Source organism: Suillus discolor (assembly GCF_016758755.1).
Source record: "Suillus discolor strain FC423 chromosome Unknown F5147scaffold_32, whole genome shotgun sequence".
Lineage (NCBI taxonomy): Eukaryota > Fungi > Basidiomycota > Agaricomycetes > Boletales > Suillaceae > Suillus > Suillus discolor.
Genome location: NW_024541279.1, coordinates 233,534 through 254,564, shown reverse-complemented (window position 1 = coordinate 254,564; position 21,031 = coordinate 233,534). Strand labels below are relative to the sequence as shown.

General features: G+C 47.5%; 7 protein-coding genes across 7 annotated transcripts; 4 read left to right on the top strand and 3 right to left on the bottom strand.

The window, feature by feature from the left end:
- Positions 1-252: 252 nt before the first annotated feature.
- F5147DRAFT_761371 (uncharacterized protein) lies at positions 253-1,881 on the top strand (the record flags this gene model as incomplete). The annotated part of the gene is made up of 12 exons (XM_041440528.1): positions 253-306; positions 339-356; positions 496-528; positions 585-681; positions 736-764; positions 890-935; positions 989-1,065; positions 1,119-1,173; positions 1,226-1,321; positions 1,370-1,486; positions 1,556-1,596; positions 1,654-1,881. The coding sequence occupies 12 exons, from the start codon at positions 253-255 to the stop codon at positions 1,834-1,836; spliced, it is 846 nt and encodes a 281-aa protein (XP_041292105.1). The 3' UTR covers positions 1,837-1,881.
- A 720-nt stretch (positions 1,882-2,601) lies between these two features.
- Positions 2,602-3,400, bottom strand: F5147DRAFT_653451 (uncharacterized protein; the record flags this gene model as incomplete). The annotated part of the gene is made up of 2 exons (XM_041433787.1): positions 2,602-2,759; positions 2,821-3,400. The coding sequence occupies 2 exons, from the start codon at positions 3,398-3,400 to the stop codon at positions 2,602-2,604; spliced, it is 738 nt and encodes a 245-aa protein (XP_041292104.1).
- Positions 3,401-4,347: 947 nt separating this feature from the next.
- F5147DRAFT_211039 (major facilitator superfamily domain-containing protein) lies at positions 4,348-6,262 on the top strand. The gene is made up of 6 exons (XM_041428616.1): positions 4,348-4,431; positions 4,483-4,748; positions 4,803-5,098; positions 5,152-5,311; positions 5,367-5,943; positions 5,994-6,262. The coding sequence occupies exons 2-6, from the start codon at positions 4,506-4,508 to the stop codon at positions 6,245-6,247; spliced, it is 1,530 nt and encodes a 509-aa protein (XP_041292103.1). The 5' UTR covers positions 4,348-4,431; positions 4,483-4,505; the 3' UTR covers positions 6,248-6,262.
- A 481-nt stretch (positions 6,263-6,743) lies between these two features.
- Positions 6,744-8,079, bottom strand: F5147DRAFT_774445 (uncharacterized protein; the record flags this gene model as incomplete). Its single annotated transcript, XM_041441609.1, has 5 exons — positions 6,744-7,124; positions 7,178-7,272; positions 7,326-7,420; positions 7,476-7,989; positions 8,061-8,079. The coding sequence occupies 5 exons, from the start codon at positions 8,077-8,079 to the stop codon at positions 6,744-6,746; spliced, it is 1,104 nt and encodes a 367-aa protein (XP_041292102.1).
- Positions 8,080-9,244: 1,165 nt separating this feature from the next.
- F5147DRAFT_653448 (uncharacterized protein) lies at positions 9,245-11,496 on the top strand (the record flags this gene model as incomplete). The annotated part of the gene is made up of 9 exons (XM_041433786.1): positions 9,245-9,515; positions 9,700-9,899; positions 9,958-10,041; positions 10,066-10,152; positions 10,383-10,454; positions 10,775-10,867; positions 11,097-11,202; positions 11,250-11,348; positions 11,393-11,496. 9 exons carry the CDS (start codon positions 9,245-9,247, stop codon positions 11,494-11,496), a joined length of 1,116 nt encoding a protein of 371 aa, XP_041292101.1.
- A 1,012-nt stretch (positions 11,497-12,508) lies between these two features.
- On the bottom strand, positions 12,509-16,006 carry F5147DRAFT_746023 (uncharacterized protein; the record flags this gene model as incomplete). The annotated part of the gene is made up of 16 exons (XM_041439808.1): positions 12,509-12,558; positions 12,580-12,795; positions 12,820-12,846; positions 12,896-12,960; positions 12,985-13,028; positions 13,053-13,233; positions 13,282-13,560; positions 13,614-13,752; positions 13,810-13,995; positions 14,050-14,411; positions 14,494-14,642; positions 14,698-14,863; positions 14,915-15,108; positions 15,165-15,536; positions 15,592-15,741; positions 15,878-16,006. 16 exons carry the CDS (start codon positions 16,004-16,006, stop codon positions 12,509-12,511), a joined length of 2,709 nt encoding a protein of 902 aa, XP_041292100.1.
- Positions 16,007-16,725: 719 nt separating this feature from the next.
- F5147DRAFT_653446 (uncharacterized protein) lies at positions 16,726-17,452 on the top strand (the record flags this gene model as incomplete). Its single annotated transcript, XM_041433785.1, has 5 exons — positions 16,726-16,876; positions 16,899-16,928; positions 17,041-17,118; positions 17,199-17,265; positions 17,317-17,452. The coding sequence occupies 5 exons, from the start codon at positions 16,726-16,728 to the stop codon at positions 17,450-17,452; spliced, it is 462 nt and encodes a 153-aa protein (XP_041292099.1).
- Positions 17,453-21,031: the final 3,579 nt, after the last annotated feature.

Genomic DNA, 21,031 nt, shown 5'->3' with positions numbered 1-21,031 from the left:
CAGAACGTAGCCTTCTCCCCGGAGCTCTAACGTTCATGTGGCCGCCCATTTCACAAGCTGCGCCATCTATACATTGTCTAGTTGATGGCAAGTGCGTTGATGGTATCTTGGTTATCTCAGGTGTCACCAAGGCTGGTATACGGTTTTTGAAATCTTACCAAAATGCTATACCAGGTTCTCAATATAAAATGCACGAGTCAATTGTTCAATTGAGAACACCCCCTTCCACGAAGCGAAGACGTGTGTTTCGCGATGAGCTCCACTACGAATATTCTTGAACTCGGATGGGTACTCTGGGGTCTTAACGTGAGTAGCAGTAATACCTTGCTTGTTTCCAGCTATTCATGATCTTCCAAGTACGCCAATAGTCTGCGTCCTCTTGCAACTTGTGTTGACTATAAGATATACTGACAACTGTGTTACAGTGGCTGTAACTACGTCCTGGGTAATTTTGCACGAATATCACAATTTAATTGTTAATCTATGTCACCGCAGGCATATGACTCTTTCCTTACCTTGGCCGATGAGGTGCTTTTAGCTATATCGGTTCAAACGCTATACAAGTCTGATGCTAACAACCCCAGGTGGCATTTTTGACCCAGTCACAGTGGAAACTGGCAAAGCTTCTCTACGTTGTCTGCCGATATCTTACCTGCGGTTACTTGACGTTGGAGATGCTCGGTAAGCGTCCTTAATATCAATCATGTTAGTTATTCATATTTAAGACACTTGCAGTGGCATTCCAACCCATGATGTCAATTCACGTGAGTCTTGCAACGACCGTAAAACTGTACCTCAACTAAAGCGTTATGATAGATGTGTCAAGTGATATACTCCATAAATAGCTGTGTGTCTCATTCGTTCGTTCAAGCAAAATCATTCATGGTAGACATTTGGCGCAGATTTGGGAACTCTCATTGTAGTGTGTGCGGAAGGTTTGCTGTCCTAACATACAACATCGTCAAATTCATTGACTGAAACCTGCAAGGTGTCTTCTTGGTCCGTGTTTGTGCAATATGGGGATTTAGGAGGAGCGTGGTGATTCTGTTCTCGATCAGCGCGCTGGTCAGTGGCAGCCTTCAAGTTTACTAGAATCCATCCCTAACATGTGGATTTAGATGTATGTTATTGCTGCCACTGTGGTGGTCTGGATCATCCGATCTCCCCCTGCAAGTAAGTCTCTAGACATTCCGAGAGGACTTCATGTACTAAAACACTGTTACAGTCACTAAGTCACCTATCCCTGTCACGAGTTGTCTTGAAACTGGCAATGACAAAACCATCATAATCCTCTACGTAATTCTGGTCGCGGCGGAGATCCGTGAGTATATCGTCATTTTGTTTTCTATGGTAACCGACGGTCCGCCAGAAATATGGGTATTCGCACTGTACAAGGTCGCTGCGAGCTACCGGCGCGGGGGTGGTCGTAATCGCTTGTTGGAACAGTTGATACATCACAATATGATTTACCTGACCTGCGGGCTTGGTGAGCTGCCTTTACATTGTCCAGTTGTAGAGAAGCGGGCAGGACATTTTTCTGATTTGTGGCTCACAGTCTTCTCCTTCGGTGTCATATTGACGACAGCCCGTCTCAACGTTAGTACACGAAATTCGGTTTAAACCACGTGTACTGATGACAAGTAAACCTGACAGGTGTCTTACGGTTTCATGATTGAGAGGTTTTTACGCAACTGGCAAGTCACTGTTCATGCCTTTCTTGTTACAAAGATGTATCGCGGACTCTGGAAAGCGGATCAGCGACATGCTTTGCTAGAACCTGTTTCCTTCTCGCTTGCGACTTTCCAAGCCGCACCTGGAGTGTCAACTCAAGCATGAATTTCTGGCTTTCACCCCTTTTTTGTCTAGCTATAGGTTGTTGAGCAAAAGAAATTGTTATCCTTTATTCGCCACCGACTACGTATGGAACGTTTTGGTGTCAATTGTTTTACGGTATGTACAAGTCATGACAGTTCCGGAAACGGTTCATATCTGAGCCCGGCGACCTCAAGAGCTACATGAGCATCTGGGGATAAAGTATCCTGATTCTCGAATGACAGACCGACGGAAAAGGAAAGTTCAGGAACTGCTATAACCGCCTTCATTCAACCTTACATGGATCATAGGTGATTTTGTTTTCCATAATGGAACTGCGAGATGATAAATAGCTACTACTAAGAGGGGGAAATAAAACGTAAAATAGATAAGCACACATTCAAGCGCTGTCAATTACTTATCAATGTCTTGCATACTCTCCGTACGAAATCATTTGGAGGGTCCTTACTGCAAGGGGATTCCCCCACCACGATTATCTTCCCACAATGGTGATCTCCTTTGTATAATGCCACGGCACGCCCCACCCAATTGGGGCAGACCTAAAAAATTACATATGAAATGCAAGGACCAGCGCCCCGCTTTACGGATAGGAGTCATGCTTTGAGGCATAGGGTCATCCCCAACGGACAATGATGGATTGGAGGAGTCTACGCGAGATGCTATAAAGGTTTGAACCTTGCGCTCGCACTTAGCTAGAACTGATATGGCAAAGACTTGTTCAGTTCCACTAGACAGCGTAAGCAGTATGGTTCAAAGCGAATAGTCCCTTCAAGACAACCGCGGCAGTCCGATGTCTCCGGCAGGTATATGGTAGCCAGTCTCGCATCCCTCTGGGTCGCTTTCGTCACAGCACCTCCAGATAAAGTCCTCTGGGTACGACCGGGGATCGCACCGTTTGTGCCGTTCAACATCTTTTCGGAGGAACCCTATCGACGAAGAAAACCATAATTAAGACAAAAAATCCTTGAGTATAAATCTCAGACTCACCTGGATGATAGCAGCATTCGAACGGCCCGCGCACCGCGTTCATGTCGAATTTTTGCCCGCAATTTACGCAAATATCCCAGCGTGGACGCGATCTGACATCCACGCTCACCTCGGATTGGATCTCAGGGACATCCTCGATATCATTGACGTCCCAATTAATCACCGAACAGGCGGACTTCCAGCTGGGGCAACTCTCAGAATCTGTTGACACACTCTCTAGGTTGAAGGAAGCTTCGGTTGAGTCCACATCAGACCTCATGTCAATATGTGAGACCTCCGAAATCTCCTTTGACGATGCCTTCAAGGAGTCAAGCGATCGGACAAGAGACCATCGTAGTTCAGGTATCTCGTCGGCGAGCTGAAGGACGAGGGTGCGTAATTGTTCGGGAGATGCTGCTTCAACTGAAGAGAGCAGGTGCTCACGGAATTCTGGGTCGTCGATCGTCAACAGACTGTGCTCCACCTCTGTCACGTCAAAGTCCACCGGTAAGCTGTCAATAACAGATTCCGGGAAGTCCAAGGAGCAAGGGTGAGACCCAGAGGGAGTGAAGAAGCGTGACAGGCTCACAAAAGCCGACATCGAGATATGGGCCTTGCAGCTGAAAGGTGATAAGTATAGAAGAACGGTCGTAAAACAACGTTAAGCTTCGAGGTTCCGACTCCAAGTTGCCAAAAGGCTAAAGCTGTGCTGAAAAATTTCGCTTGTGCCATTTATTACGTCTCGGACTCCGAGTCAACGTGAAGCCGCAAGCGGCTAGCGGTGTCACCCGTTTCTGGAGTGGTTTCAAATTGACAAAAATCTTCAAGGGGAGGCAACTTGGAGGACCACGAATCTAGGTTACGATAGTAAGTGGTCCAAGACTACTAGTACCGGATACTCCCGATGAGAATCTACTACCAGCCTGAGAATGATTCCACAGACAGGTGACCATGCGTCTAGCCCCAGCTAAGTATATCGTGGTACTGTCAGTTCTAAGCAAGTCTACAGTACCTCCATATGCGACTCTCGTGATGAGGCTCAGGTTCAACGTGACGCCACTGCGCCAGATGCGGCTAGCCAACTTGAATGATAGCCTTCATTACCCTGCCCAGGCAGTCACGGTCTCCCTGCGATCACTTGACAAGGGTTTTACCATGTCTCTCCTTGCTACATGAATACATGAAATACAATTCCGTTTGGTTTACTATAGAAGCGTGGCTCATCTGGGTTGATGGTAAGTCTATTAGGTTACTCAGTTTCGAATTCATTTCACCAACACCCTCATCACTGGCACTGTCAAGCAGGAAAGAACCGTCCTTCGGCCCCCTATCAACAGCCACAATACTGGACATCATGGGACGTACTTGCTCACGTTTACGTATGCCTGTGACCCCTGTGTGGTATTTGTATGATTTTATGTCAATGTGGCTAGTCTCTTAATCAGTTTTGACAGCCTCTTTTTCCGATTCCAGTACTACTTCGCGACCGCTGGTAAGTAATGTCTTTAAACACTGACATCCGTTATTAAAATGTGCCGTAGTTTGATCATGGGCTGCTTTGTCCCATATGGCAGGGTCTCCGTTCCAGTTCGTGTCGTCTGTAGGGCCCGAAGCACTCACATGACTGTTTCTGTACGTATCTGTAGAAGTACATAAATTGCACAACTGATAGCTTTCGATAAGCTCACCCACTTAGTCGCCCTCAAATGGCTCAAATCCGTCGAGCCTCACAAACTTCCGAAGAAAAACAATCAAGCGAGGGGGAGCTTATTGAAGCAGCACCCCTACCGACACCTCTTCCAAAAACACAGCTGGCAATCCTTCTCCTTGTACAAATGCCCGAGCAGCTGACAGCCTCAGTGATATATCCATTTGTGAACCAGCTAGTCAGGTCAACAGGAATCACGGGTGGAGATGAGCGTAAGACAGGCTACTACGCAGGCTTAATTGTTTGTTGTTTCTTAGTGGACACTAACCCATTACTGACGAAATTATGTTACTAGGAATCTTTGTATTATGCAGTCGAGGCTGTCACGATTCTGCAATGGGGTCGCGTGTCTGACCGAATTGGAAGGAAACCAGTGATTCTCGTTGGCCTTTTCGGGGTTACCTTGTCTATGGTCTCTTTCGGATTTTCGAATCAATTTTGGATGATCATCCTCAGCCGTTGTGCACAAGGTGCTCTCAACGGCAATATCGGTGTGGTCAAATCTACCATGACCGAGATCGCTGACGCCTCCAATGTGGCGCAAGCATTCGCGTGGCTACCTTTGGCGTGGGGCACTGGTTACACGCTAGGGTTTGTTTAGTCGTTGACCATCATGTACGCCGTAAATTGATCGAGTTCTCAAGATTTCTCATTGGAGGGGTCCTCTCGGATCCAGCAGCCAAATGGCCAAACACCGTCGGACACTACCCCTTATTCCATCAGTATCCTTATTTTTTGCCCTGCATCGTTGCCGCCAGCGTATCGACATTCTCCTGGCTCATCACCTTGGTATTTTTCAAAGAGGTACATTGATTCCGCTATCGTATCGCGTGCAGTGCTCACAAAAAGATTTTTTCAGCCGATGCGAAGCACTGCCTCCAAAAGTGGGTCCGTGAGCCATAGTGACAACACCAAAAAGTCGCCCGTGCGGGCTGCCACGATCCACTACAAGCCTGCAGACACCCAGATAGACACACTACCTCACACGCTAGATGAAGCAGAGATTGCCAGTCCAGTTTCTTGTTCTCTTGAGTCTACAAGGACCGACTTTCGCGCCATCCTCATCCCAGGCGTCATAATACCAGTCTTGCACTATGGTTTGCTGTCTTTCGTTGACCAGTGCATGCTGGTACTAATCCCGCTCATGTATTCGACATCACGTTCACTTGGAGGGCTTGGTTTTAGTAGCAACACCATTGGGTTGGTGATGTCGGTTTGGAGTATGTTTAACGGCATGATACAGGTTTATATGTTTCCGCGATTGTTGCGAAAATTTGGACCAAAGAGGTTGTATATCATGAGTTTCGCCTTTTTCCTCATAACATTTTCCACCTTCCCGTTAATTGGTTATATGGTGAAGCGCAAGATGGAAGCAGGAATGTGGTTGATTATTTGCGTTCAATTCGTTGCATACGTTGTTGCGTACATCCCCTATAGTGAGTTGCCTCCCCCTCATGCCTGTGTTCCTGACAATAATCATTGTTAGGCTGTATTATCTTATACATCAACAATGGGGCGCCGAGCAAGGACTTGCTGGGCGCAACAAATGGCCTAGCGCAGATGATGGGTTCCGTGATGCGTGCTGTTGGACCAACGGTGGTATCTTCACTGTTCGCTCTGTCATTGGAGAAGAATCTCTTAGGCGGAACAGCCGTATACTGGATCATGTGCACGATCGTCATGGTGATACTTGGTTTTTCGACATATCTGCCGAAAACCCTTACCTGGACATCGTTATGACACCATGGAGTAGGAATGAGTCATTAGAAGTTACTTCCCTGATTTTTCAGCAATCTGTAAATCTTGTGTACAAAATAGATTCAGGGGCGACCTTACAAGGTGTAATTGGACTAATACCAGTAAATTTTAAGTGTCAACACCCGTGGTATGTAGTACTTATATTCAGCGAGTATTATGTAACGTGAATGACATCGATATTATTTGTTCTTGTTGAATCTAGAGGCTGCTGACTAATGTAAATAATCATTGCACCCTGGGCACAAGATGTTTGAACGCTCATTGTTGACGTTCGTACAATGCAGCGAAGTTAGGAACCTTTTCACCCACCCCATATTTTTTTTTTCCATACCATTTGTCACGAATGGCGTTGAAAAGGGGTTGTTACTATCCAGGTCTGTAATGATGACTCATTTCGATCACACCACACAAACTTGACCACAAGGACTCAAGTACTCAAATACAATAAATATCCTTGACGATTTATTCGTCTATCTCACTAGATAGCTTGAATGAAAAGATGGTAAGGCTCCGAATGTTCCATACGAGCCTTACCACTGCGACGTTCTGCCTTACGAGCGCGTTTCTCCTGGCGTTTCTCTGTCCTAGCCTCCTTTCTCGCGGCACGGCGTTGTCTTTTATCAAACTTGCGGGATGCAGAAGACCCGCTTCCATGCTTATTGCGACTCCTGTCGTCCTCAGAATCCGATGAGGAAGACGAAGAAGACGAGGAACTCAAGGAACTCGAGGCTCGGCGACGGAGGCCATTTGCCGTGCGGAGTTGGCTATAATCATCCAGCGGGGCTGCTCCCTCACGGCCGCTTAAGCGCTCTGACCCTTGCCAGAGAACGGCCTCCATTCTGCGAGGTCCGAAGAAGTACTGAAGAAACGATGGTGAATAGTCTGATGGTATTTCGCAGGACTTATACTGACCTGGTTCCAGTTATCAACGATGTCTCCCGCCGCATTGCGATTATTCACTTTCGCTTTCATTCGTTTCTCGATGCCTCCGGTCATTAGGAACCCGCCTAAGAGTGCAGACATGGGATCATTTCCTGCAATGGCTTGTTGCACTACGTACCAATAAGACTGGCGTCTGTTATAGGGGGTATGGCATTTGATTTGATGCGTTGTCCCGCAGATAACGAACCTGCTTTCTTGATGTCTGCCAGGAATCTAAAGATCTTTTAGATGAATCCAAATGGGACGGCCTGATGAAAAGTCTACTGACCGTTTCCAATCCTCCTTTAAGATATCATGCGTCGCAAATGGGTGAACACGCAGTTGGCATGGGGGAGCTACCTCAGGGAAGCCTTTGCTCAGCTCCGTTTTGTTTGAGATGAGACACATGGGAGGGAACTGGTCGTAACGCAGACGCTGAGGCGGCTGACGTTGCCACATTGGCGGAGGACCCGTGCTACCAAAGAATGAAGCCAGGGACAACCCTCTACTCTCGCCATTTGGGGAAGGTACACGATCTTGTGGCACAGCGCCTGATCCTGCCCTGTTATGGTCATATGGATCCCTAGCTCCTGGGGAAGCCCCTTGGTATGCTGGGTATTCCCCGCCTTGTCGGTCATAATGACCAGTTGCAGGTGGTGTCTGATCTCCTTGAGGATATCCTGGAGGAAGGTGGGATATTGATCCCGGAGGCGCTTGGTATGTTTGCGGCTGAGGGTTGTACTCTTGGTACGTGCTATCACGCGGGGCATAAGATGCCTCCTGGGTGTATGCAGGGGGTGGGACTAAAGGTGCCTGGTATTGATTCTATTGCTGCTGAGGAGCCGGGACAGGGGGCTCCAGATAGGTTGCGTACGGGTTGTTAGATTTGTCATCGGGATAGTGAAACATGGCAGTGGGGATAATTGCTGCACAGACCAGAGTCTCGTGGTGGTTTTATATGTACGATGGTATCTGACTACTGCGTTACACATCATATTAATTACATTGATGGCCTTTCGACTGCGGAACGAAGCGCACTCGGCAGGCTGTAGCGCCGTCACAGCACATGACATGACACCGAGAAGCTTACACCACCACTAGTGCACTCTTTTCGGGCAAAAGGAAAATGCTGCGCCACTGCTGCGACTGCTGCGGTGACGTTCCAAATTTACGCTAAGCAGCAAATTGACTCACGACACTTGCTTGTTGCTTGCCACATAGTACTCTGGATTCTGCATCGCTGCCTTGAAGGATTTTACATGATTAACTTGAATAGGGGAGCTCAAAGTTGAACGCCCAACGCCATCAGTGAAAACCTCCCGCACAAACCTGCTGAGCTACGTTTAGAATCAGTAGATCTAACTTCAATAGTTACCGAAATGAAGGGCCGCGCTGGACAAAAATACGAAAATCGATTTTCACAACACAGTGAGAAAGATTCCGAGTTTCTCTTGTTTCAAAATAACAAATCGAACAAAATTATTACTAGTTGTCGATTTTCTGATTTTGAAGTTTCTTGTTTACCTGCATTGGGAAACGGATGACCGTAGACCGTCAAAGTCACCGCGCACGCATGTAGTACAACCTCAACCATTGTTGGGCATGAATGTCCTAGAGCAAATTCCACTACCTCCCGAGACCATACGGCAAGGTTATAAATGAGCTTGGTCACCACACTCACATTTGTTCTTCGAACTCAACTTGGTGATAGCGCAAGGCTTAATGCCGCCAAGCGAGAGTGTTTGTGGTTTATTAGCATAGTAGTATGGAAAGCCGGACGCTCGTGCTCAACTATCAAGCAAATACTACCTCATATAGTAATCGGACCTCGAGCACCGTACTGGGCATATTTACTTGTGTTGATCAGTGCAAACCTACTTGCGTATTTGAATCTAAGTCGAGTGCATAGTGATGAAAACCGAAGGCCGTAATACATTGTAACACTGTCCAAAAAACATACACCAAATGAAAACCAGTATCGTTCAAACTACTCCGGCCTCAAACCCCTCAAGTTCAAACCCTGGCCATTTGAGCCTCTCATCTCAAACCACTCAAATCATGTCACACGTCGTTATTCGTGCAATCCCCTTTGCGACTCGTCTGCGCGCAGCCCAAGGTGGTGCCAAGGAGCTTCTTAAGCGTGACCGCGTCCGCGCACAGAAGTTCGTGGCTGGCAAGTCCCACCATGCCTTCGTTGCTGCCAAAGCCAAACGCTACAGCAGTACTGGCGCGGACTCTAGCATTGATGTCACCGATTCAGGTGTCACTTACACTACGCAAGTCGGTGTTGGAAGCCCAGCGACCGATTATACATTGTTAATCGATACTGGTTCGTGGAATGTTAGTGACGTAATTTGGTCTGAAAAGCAGTGTTTCGTAGCGCTGATATCTTTGTAGTGTCGGTCCCGCAGACCTTACACAGGGAACCGTGTCTGACACGACGGAAGTGCCTACTGTTACCGACAACATCTCCTGATCTAGAAAAAAAAGGTCATAATACGACCTTGCCGCAGAGGATGAAGAAATATCACAAGGGCTGCCGCTCCTCGCTTACACGAAGCATACCTGTATTGGCACGTGGAACGTTAGGCACATCACCGCACTGGCCACCGCTTGCGTTTGGAATATGTTGATCCAATTGTCTATCTCGCCTTCAATGTCAAGCCAGTCATACTTATTTCACAGGACGACGAGTTGCACTCAATACGGTTTGGTACGGTGTTTAGGGAATGGGGAGCAGGTCATCCTAGTTTATCTGATGTGGCCCCCAGATCGGTGGGCAGAATCTGATTGGCTTTGAAGTCTCTGCGGTACCGAAGGATTATATCCAGTCATCTGAGAATAGGAACACACCAGTACGCCATCTACACGCCTCATAGTCTACATTCGTCCTGAGATGCAGCTGGCATAGAAGGCACTCCAACCAGGGTACCGATTCCTTGAACATCACCGCTCATGTCACTCCGGTGCGCCGATGGCAGAGAAAAGGCACGTTCTACACGTAAGGAATCGGTACATCATGTACGCAATGGCAAGCCCTTACATTCGAATGTACAACGCTAATCGTCCTGAGGATTACAGGTCACAGAAGTCGAGGTTGCTGGGGAAAGGGCGGTTCCGTTTCGCTAGTCGAGAAGAATCATGTTTCACTATTGGGTGCGGGTCATAACAAGACTGGCCATATCGACACCGCAAGGCACGTGAGGCATCAAAAGATTGGGATGTTGCATTTCCAATGAGTCCAGCCGATGGTCCTAAAAGTGGGATAGTAAGTTTTGCGGCTGTGTTTGGACTCCTGGTAGGTCAATAGTTACGTGTTCCACATTGTTGTCATCTAAAACATATATCCAGCCAAAGTGACTTCATTGGAGTCAAATGACATCAAGTATTAAATCCTCCGATACCTCTGACACTACTCGATACATCGAAGCATCGGAGACGAACTTTCCAACCTGCAGTGATGGAAAGTAACAGCGTCTCCTGCGAAACCGAAATTCATACCATGCAGTACCGTGGCTTTGCTGCTATATATGATTGTTATCTCACATTCATGACGCGTGTCGTTTCCCCTTGCAACGTAGCATATAGGTTGCCTGGTTCCTTGGGGTAGCATGCAAATCGGGGTTGGTCTTCCTCCTCTCGATGTCAGGGCAAATCAGCACCACAGACATGGCAACTCCAGTGAAGCTTCGTTCAGCTCACTAGCGTTATCCGGTTTTATCTTCGATGAGCTGCCCTCTGTGCCGCCACTTTGGGCGCCCGCGTTGGCCACATGATGGGCTTGGTAAAGTGAACTTCACATTCATGACCCGCTGAAATTGAGCTGCACCAGTCAGGAACTCCCATTTCACTGCAGAAGATTAACTCACTCCGATTCTGTGAATTTCTATCTCCGCGACCCGCGATATAGTATTGGGGTATCGATCAGTCGGTATCGTACGGTACTGGTCAAACAATCTTGAATACGACTGCCGGCATTGTGGACACTGGCACTACCCTTCTCCTCCTTGCCACTGGTATGCACGTATCCCATTGTGATATTGTCACTCACCTAAATGTGCAGAGGCTTTCCAGGCCTATCAGCAGGCAACTGGTGCCGTCGAAGACCAGCGAGTTCAGTTCGATGAGCCTACAATGTTTTGGCGATCACGTGACATGATTGGTAAGGCGGAGGGCCATGGGTAGCATTATATTATATTATTGCAGTCGCTTTGTTCCGGCTTATTAGCGAGAGCGGTGTCCGCGGTCCCGCAGAAGGCATGGCCGTATTTAGTAATTTTTGCTTCACGAGCGTCAGGCTTTCCATATAGTAGAACAGGTGCCATCACTCTTTGCTGTTGCACTGGGATGCCGACAAATTCAATGAAGCATGCCGATGTGCACTAAGAAGAAGATTAAGCTTTTGTTGCTTTTGCCTGTGAATGCATCTGAATTTCGAGCCTGAGAGTGACCATTATGCACGTCATAAATAAAAAATACAAGAACATTGTAGCCAATGATTTGTCAACCGTAAAGTAGTTTCGATTCTAGCATTCCGATCAGCATCAGTGCCGGCCACCTTGATCTAGTCAGCCGAGTCGCTCCATCATGCCACGACTGTACTCTGCGGCTAGCTAGTGTGGGCGTAGTAGAACCACGAGTGCCAACGAAGGTTCCATTCGACTGAATGATAGCATCGAGGAGCACCGGATGCCTGGTAACAGCCACAACTTTTAGCGTCAAAATGAAAATATGACATCTAATCAGCTCACCATTTTCCATAGATCACCTCTGCCTGCTCCACTGCATAATATACCCACATCCACCTCAACGCCCTAACATCCGACCATCACCCCGGGTCCCTTTCATCGCTTGTCATGATAACATGTGTAGCCTCAATCCCTTTTCGTGTGCAAAGCTCTTCTTGCACCTCAGACACCCTGCGCGCAATGACAGACAACGGGGCAAAGCACTGATCCACTGGGAACTCCTCGCATTGCTGGCTGAAGTCACCGTACCGTATGTGGATCGATATATACTAAAGTTAGATCTGTAGAGCAACCTATACCCAACACCACATCCTGGGGTAGTAATGTATTATACCTGATGGTTACAAGACACATGTAGTGCATTAACTAGTGTAACTACAAGCCAAATGAATACATTAATTCATGATAATGACAAGATGCTGCCGAGTTCCTCTGTGTTCGTTTGCCTTGCAGGAGAGTGTAAATGGTGCTAATGAGCCTGCAGGTGACGATGACGAGGACAAGCACATTTGAGCCACAAGAACTTTCTCGATTAATACAAGCCAGCGGCAGCGCATACTAGGTCACAATGATATTAAGGGAGCGGCAATTCTGGGAGGTAGAGATCTAACTCGGCTTCATCGTCTGCTGGACACATAGTATTACAGGCTACAGTCAGTGGGAGATGTGCTGCCCACTTGTTCTTGAAACAGTCAGCAAGATCATTCCTAAGCTGAGCCTGACGATAGGCATAGGCACCTAGACCTTCATGGTCAGTAGAGGTGAGCATGTGTTCCACAATCTTCTGGTTCCACCATGATGCGTGCCACCTAAGAAAGCAGGTCACCCGGCGCATCTCCTCCTGGAGCAGCTCAACTTCTTCTGCCCATCACATGGCCCTTGCACGAGCTTTGCACCATTCCACTCTGAGACCTGCCAGTAAGATTAGCGTCTGTTTGTCACAACTTGCGCCCCAGCTTACTATCTTGGACCACTTCATCTTCATCATCCCCGACTCCTTCAACCAGCCAGATCCACGACAACTGTCTTTGACCTTCGCTTTCCCCTCACTTGGGAACTGACATGCCACGCATATTGTCCTTCCTTTCGAGAACCTTGTATTTGTGATCTTAGCCAACTTTTCCAAGTACGTGTGCAAGAGATGAGAGAGCCACACGGGCTGCACGATACTTCTCTGCTGCAGCTGTTGCCCTGGCTTCAACACGACTGAGAGCATTCTGGGCACAAGTATTTGCACTTTGGCCACATATCCAGTCCCTCTTGAAGGTATACATGTAGTCCTGCAGGCGAAGACTCTGTCTGATTTCCTCGAGGGCATCTGCAGCCTGAGCATATCATAATTCCCACTCAGTCGTGAGGAGCCACAGATCGCAAGGTATAGGTTTGCTGCACAGAGCGGATGGGAGCCAGAGCTGAGAATCCTTGGGATTGATGATGTCTGAGGTACTGTGGGAAGGCAACTCGACCCTGGATTCTAAGAGCTGTACTGCAGGGGTGTAGAGAGCTTGGATGCGCTTCCAAGTATCAATTTTGCGTTGTAATGCATTCCGCAGTCGTTGGACACTGCCCATTTGCATATCTGTGGCATGCAGACCCTGCTTTGCAATATCTACTTTCAGACGATGCCTGTTTGGCAAGAAATGAATTAGAATGAAATTAAGTCAGATAATACTACATACTGTTCATTTTCCAGGTCAATCCCCGATGCAATGAATATACTCGGAGAGATTTCAGCGTGCATTGAAACATCAGTGCCTTGGTGGAGCTCAGATGCCTCGAGTTGGGCAAGTTGGAGCCGGACAGCAGCTTGTGTAACAGCTTGTAGCCCAAGTCATCAGTAGCTCCTCGTGATCAGGTGTGGTGCATGCTACTCACGAATGACTTTTGCTTCAAATGGATTTGCGACCAATGAATCATTTGGGTTCTCCTCCCAGGATTCAATTTCGACCTTCCAGGCCTCCATTGTCTCTGGCGCCAGAGCTTCGTTGAGTTCTTGAAATGCTGTTTGATGTGCCTTGCGTTCCTCCCGGGCCTCAATCATTTTACGAAGCAGTGTTGCACCTGTCACAAATACGTTATCATACATGCCAGTACAAAGTTGTAGTCACAACGTACCAAGTCCTACAACCTTCTTCCAATTCCAGTCACCAAAATGGTCATCAAGTGTGTCTCTCCGTGAGCCTGGCCCCATTTCTTTGGTACTAGAGGCCATGGGGTTAATATTTGACCATCCCCGCTCAGGTGCTTCACCATCAGTACGTCCAACATTCTTCGAAAAATTAAAAGAAAACTTGGTCTGACACGCCAGAATGTGAGCAGGGAGGTGAAATTTCGGGACGAAAAACCTGACAAATGTTGCCAGATGGTCTAGATGGAGGTCAAGCGGCATTGTAGACATCCTCTGCCATAAGTTCTTGTGCCACTGGCAGGCGATGTCGTATGAGACATTGAGTGCGTCTACACAGTGTCCACAGAGGCTTGAGAAGAACAAAAGTCCATATTCATGTATCTATGTTCAGTCAGCATCATCAATCACCTGCCAGCTAATTTAATAAATACCTTTCGCCTTTTTGTAGATCGCCAACGCCATTTGGCAGCTTCATGTTGTGTCGAGCGCAATCAATGGTCCCGACTCCTGTAGCAGCTAGATCATGGGATACTTTCGTGTCTGCCATGTTCACTGCATTGTGGGACGAACATGTACTTTTCTATGTATATAGCTGGTCAGAGTAAATTACGTAGATGAATACAACAAAAACTCACCTGCTGTGGGCTGCCGGTATAGGATTGTAGATACGTCTTGTAAGCGGTCTCCTCGACAAAATAAGCCCATCCATGACTGAGGCCAGGGTCCACACTATCCTTAGACACCATGCGCCTTTTGAGCCAAAAGTTGGCATCAATCGCTAGAAAGAGTCCATACAACCAACTAGTCATCAGTCAGCCAAGTGAGTATAGATATAAATGCAACCGCTTGTACCGTTTTCCTTTTGGCGCATCACACCAATTATCAGGTAGATTTTTACCTGGTTGCAGACAAGCTGGGCATATCACAGCACACTCACCACTTCTAGTACCCTCGACACCAGCAGGATCATATCCCCGGCCAGCCTGCTTGAGCATTTTTAGATGTCGCCATTCGCACACCATCCGCATAAAGGCTTCATAACGATCCTGATGATACGAGTGAGATGAATGTTTGAACCAGAGGAAAGAGGTCAAACACATACCTTTTGTGGGTGAAGTCCTGTGTTGTCCGAGAGTCGTGCAACAGCATGATAAAATTCGTAGCCTGAACATTTGGATTTGAACGATAGGATGTGATATTGTTCGAGGATTTGGAAAGTAGTGGCCGTGTGTGGATCAGTTGTTGTTGCCGGGAACCAAGCAGTACGAAGCAGTTGCCGTGTGTGTGTTTGAGCGGTCTCACAGCCACAGAAATCAAGGCCGATTTCATGGATCCCGTTGGTATCGATAAGAGTGAAGTCGTCGTTGAATGCCCTCTCAGGCAACAGACATCGTTCACCTGCTGGGTGTCCGAGCTGCACACGCAGCCCTAGTTTCTTTAGCGAGATGGCCACAAAGTAAGAGCCCGTCCACTCCTGTCAATAATCATTCTAAGTAAACGACATATTCATCTATTTGATAGTCTCTCACCTGGATCCGATGCGATGGGTTTTTAGTATGAGTTGCAACAATGCAATCATGGCAGCACAGCTCAGTGCTGAAGCAATCTTTACAGCGAAATTGTGGAGCGCCGGAGTCACAGATTCTGCAGATAGTATTGTATACATAGTCCCCGCGGCCCTCGTGTCATAGCAGTTCCTGCAAAAAAAGGTCCTGGTCCTTTGTCCATGTCAAGAGCGGGTGATCCTGGATAGATGAGGGATCAATATTCAACCTACATGTACACATGCTGGCCAAGTCATTGAGGAATACTTACTCCTGCAGTGCGCTTCCGCCTATTGCTGTTGGCAGCTTCGGCTTCAATTTCAAAGACCGGATCCTGCTCCTGCTCTTCCAGAGAGTAATGTCCATCATGGTCTAATGCGACTCCATCCTCCACTGTCATACTGACCAGTTGTTCAGATGAAACGGGAAAACTGAAAACTTGCGAACTTCGTGCAGTAAAGCCTTGATGTCGTGAGATGAACGTGTATGCAGGGTGCACGCTTGGTGCATCAGGGTTGGGAGGCTTATATATATTGAGTTTCACTCGTTTTCGGTGGTTTAGATTCTTCAATGAAGGAGCATGGAATAAGCCAGCCTGATAATTACTTGAGTTGGTAGGACTGGCACTCATGGTGCGCTCAGGGAGTATGTGTATACTGTAGTGGCACAACAATTGTCATTGGGCGTGAGACATTCATGGACTGTGAGAACAAATTCCCCCCAAAACTGATACCAGTGCTTCAGTACTCTTCAGTACTTAAAGGCGTCCCACTCTTCAAGCTTCATCCAGAATATATCCCATTCCATCCAATCAAGCAGCACTTGAGTCCTACTATCAATCCCGTGTCATGTTGTTATTGGAATAATGCATTACATAGTAAGTAATGCATTTTTGACTCTGCCGTATGAGTTCTGATGCAATTTTGCGGCTAATGCATTAAAGATCCTGTGGAACAATGCATTACTCTACTTGTGAGTTCCATGGTTTACCTGTATTTAAGGCCGAGATATGTTGATTTCGTCTTTCAGCCTCACATCACAATCATTCCGAGTTAACATCATCTACCTGCATGGTTCAAACCTTGCTGTGTCGACAGGCTGCACTTGGTCTGGAGGACGATGTCCGAGTCATTCATGAGTCCCCTCCTCTATCTCTCTCAATTGAATCATCTGCTGTCTCACTTTGATTGTCTTAGGAATTATTGGGTCATCTGTCCTCCCAGCTCCGTCTTCACATGTTACACCTTCCGAATCTTCTTGCATGCCTGTGGTTTGTCATGACTTGGATGTAGGCCTGAACAGCTTGACAGAAGATGTTGCTGGTGTGTACTATCCTCTATCTCTGTACGAGTCTCACTTTGATTCAGATATATTATCTGAGCCATGTGTTCCTTGCGATATGTCAGCACTACTGACTGCATGTGACACGAACAGAGTGTATGTATCCTTGGCGCCATTTTACGCGCCTGCTGAAGACTGCGACGACATTATTTTCTATGCAAACGAGCGAGGGTATGCAAAAGTTGCTGATGCTATTGTAGATGATTGCTACATTTATTTCTATTGTGGCACACTATACAATATTCCAGCAGATGCTAATGCTCCTCCGCCCTTCACCTGCATCACAAGTGGGTGTTATATCGGGGTTTTCACCGGCGAGTAAGTTGCATGTTATCTTAATGTCTCGGTGTCAATAAATTGTCTTTTCAGGACCTATATGCCCATGGTGAAAGGAATTACCAACACTGTTTATTTCGGGGTTGAGTCACTCGAGGTTGGGGAGAAAGCACTGAGGAATGCGATTGAACGATTGGATATAGTCAGATTCCCCATGCCTTCACAATAAGAGCCGCAACTCATTGGTAGCTGAAATTCATTAGTAGCTGACATCCCTATTCACTTTCGTACTCATCTTACTTCACTCTTTGTTCTTTCATGCAGCAAGCTCTTGACAAACATGCAACTTGTTCCCTCTGACCCTCACTTGCTTCCTTGGGAAGGCAATCTATGAGCACTGCTCGCACCCTCGTGTAATGAGCAGAGGCGCAATGTACAATAGGGCCTGACATGGGTCGACCCAGGTCATACCCAGGTGCTACCCGCGGGTAAATTGAGAAATAAAGTCATGTCCATACCCATCCCGGGTCAAGTGGCATGGGTATGGGTTGACCCGCAGGTTGTACCTGCGGGTGTGCGGGTCACCCCGCGGGTACATGATATATCTACTAGTACCCATTAACTATAGCATAGCATGTGGTGATTGACATGCAAACGACCGCAGGAAAATACTCGTTCGGCGTTCACAAAAGATGCTAGTCCATGCTGCAGTCAGAAGATATCAAAGCCTAAACATCCAGATCACATACCTAGAGCAGATAAGAAGTCCAATGCCATTTAAGCCAGACGAGCATGAGCATTCCCCCAATATTTCAGAACTCCACCGATAACAGGCCTGGAGGATTTCATACTAATGGGACGAGCAGAGCCATGAAGCTTATAGTAGAGGCCGCATCTGTATGTATATAAGAGATTGGTACAAATATAGAAGGAACAACAAATGAGAACTTGCGCGTTGCAAACAGTCTTGCCTTCATCGTCCTTCCTCCACAAAGGAGTTGCAACCAGGACTCACCACCTCCACGACTTGGACCGGTGTCGCAGAAGAAGAAGAATGTGGTGGTGCTGCAGCCGAGGACAGCGTGGACAATGCAGAAGCCAAAGATGATGCACCACCGCATCGTCCTTCTCCATGACTAGCACGCATGGACTTTGGACGCAGACATTTATGCTACCAAAGAGAAGAGAAACGAGACGTCCGCTCAGCAAAGTCCATACAACGTATATAGATGAAATAATACTCACCAATTTACAATAGAGACCGCGCAAGTGTGATGAGTTACGACACAAGTGACTACCCACTATAAGGGTATGGGTATGGGTGTCCAAAGGTCATACCCCCACCCCTACCCACGAAGTACCCTTACCCGCAACCCATGCAGGTGGCCAGTACCCCTGTCATTGCCTACTGGAGACACGCGGATAATTGAGACAAGATTCGAGCCAGTCCAATAATGAGGGCAGATTGTCGTCAATGTCATATTTCGAGTGTTTTCTCTGCAAAATAGTATTAAGATTGATCCTAAAGCCAAAAAGAAGGGTAACTCGAAATTTGGATGTTGATGCCCGTATGTGCCCGGGTACCTTAAAAGTCACGTCAAACAGGAGGAGCATTGCTGTGCACCAAGTACACTAAGCCCGCTTTTGGAACCAAACCCTAGATTAGGGACGTTCTGGAATGGATCTCCATATTTGGAATAACCCTAACCCTAACCCTTCAGTGGGTGAGCAAGGAGCGAGAGGTACAAGGCGAAGAATATGCGGAGTTCCACAAGGCCTGTAGGGAGTTTGAGCAAATCAATAGGTATGGCAAAAAGAAGATCTGTTGAGTGCGAGGCTGCGAGCTTGGAAGTCGTGTTGGTGTCAGAGTGTCAAAAGGACAAGGCAATCGGGTATTTGTGGTGAAGGTGCCCCATGGTCGACCACTCTGGCGATAAAGATGTTGAAATGGGCTTGGCCATTTGGATGAGAATGGCTCATGAAGAGCGCATACTCGGGTGCAGACAAAGTACCACAAACTATCGGGGAAAGTCGGTATACTCTCGACTATGAATAGCCAGGACAAGGATGCTCACCCAAAATAATGTCTTCTTTTTGAATGGGATGATAGGGAGCATACTCCTTGACAATGGTATTGACATTAGCCTTGAACCAGTCTTTTGGTGCTGCGAGGTCTTCTGTTACACACTCAAATAGATCTGTTAGGCAGAGCCCTAAGAGGGGCGTCATCCGCCAACGTTCGTGACATAACTGGAAGGATCCGGTATAGCAAGAGAGACTGGCGACGACGAGTTGGCAGTTATCTCAGTATGCGCGTGTCACGTGACTTCTAAGACAGATGTCTTTGAAGTCGCTCAAGGTCAGGACTGTCTTGTCCGAACGATGAGGTCGATCAGGGTGGACTTAGTCGCGATGAGCAACTAAGAAAAGATACTAGAGACTGAAGCTGAGGGGGCTTCAGAGAGAAGTATGTTCCAGGGAAGATTGAGTAGATTCAAGTTAGAGAATCTAGTACAAGGTGACCAACTACTTATACTAAGTGGAGAGGGTTAAGGGCAAGGCTACCGCACAGTAGGTAAGGGTAAAGGGGAAACGAGAATGGTATAGGTGCGTTGGCAACAGAGCCGGATTAGTGATGGATGGTCGAATGTGGAATGAGACCGAGAAACGTTGGAACGGACCAACGGTAAGAATACAACATGTGGGAATCCGCAGTCAGAAGGAACAGAAAGGGAAAGCCACATTGGTGGCATGAGTCAGACCGAGTCATAGGTGCAGGACCACATTGGTGGTCGAATCATTGGAGGAACGTGCGTGCACATGCATAGAGGCGGGCGATGCGAGGGACAGGAACGGTCCCGAGGATCCGGTCAACGGAAAGTCGGTAAAGGAGGACGAACCGGTAGATGGTGAGGGCGAGGATGAAGGGAAAATGATAGGGGGGCCATGTGACCGATGTTACTTGTAACATCTTCTATGAATCGGTACATTGTCGACTCTGCATAGATAAATGCAGCCTTATGGCCCGCTCGAAGGGGGAATGGGTGACACCTCGAAATGTGTTCCCTGAATGTGCGTGATTAAAACAAACCGGTCAAAAATATACCTGCTGTGCACTCACGAATATGACCCATCATGATCTATCAGCGGGAAGGTCAACAACCCGGAAATGAGCTCAAGCCCTCTTTGTGTCATCGTACGCATTGAATCAGACTTCTTCCCAATATGAATAGGTCCCTCGAGGTACCCGCCCAGCGAAGGAATATTCGTCACTTTGCTCCCTGCTGTTTGGTGGGGCTTCATGGCGTTAAAGAGCGTAATGAACTTTCCTTTTGGTGCAGAGAGATATCCCAGTGTGCCCAGCTCGACATGAGAAGGTGACCAAAGGGGTAATGTAACTGCCAACGAAACCACATGTTCAATCAGTGCCAGAACACCTAAGAACAGTTATAACACAGAAAAGGACATATGGAAATGATAGAACTTGTGACTCGACTGCGCTAATGACCTGAACTGCAACTCGTTTTTCCTCTCTGCGAGTTGCTCATCCATTGGAAGAGACAGTTTGTACCCCAAGGCAACATGGGGGGGACGATGACAACGACGAACCTCCTCCAAAGCACTATGTTCAGCTTCTGGACTTGATGTGAGATGCGACGAGGCACTGCTCATCGGATCGCTCTCTGCCAAAGATAATTCGCGAGTCGGCGTATAGATAGCAATCCCGCCCTCGGGCATCTCCATATTGCCCGTATGAGAATCCATGGTGGGTTCCCAATGATACAATGGATTGCTGCGCAGCTGTCCG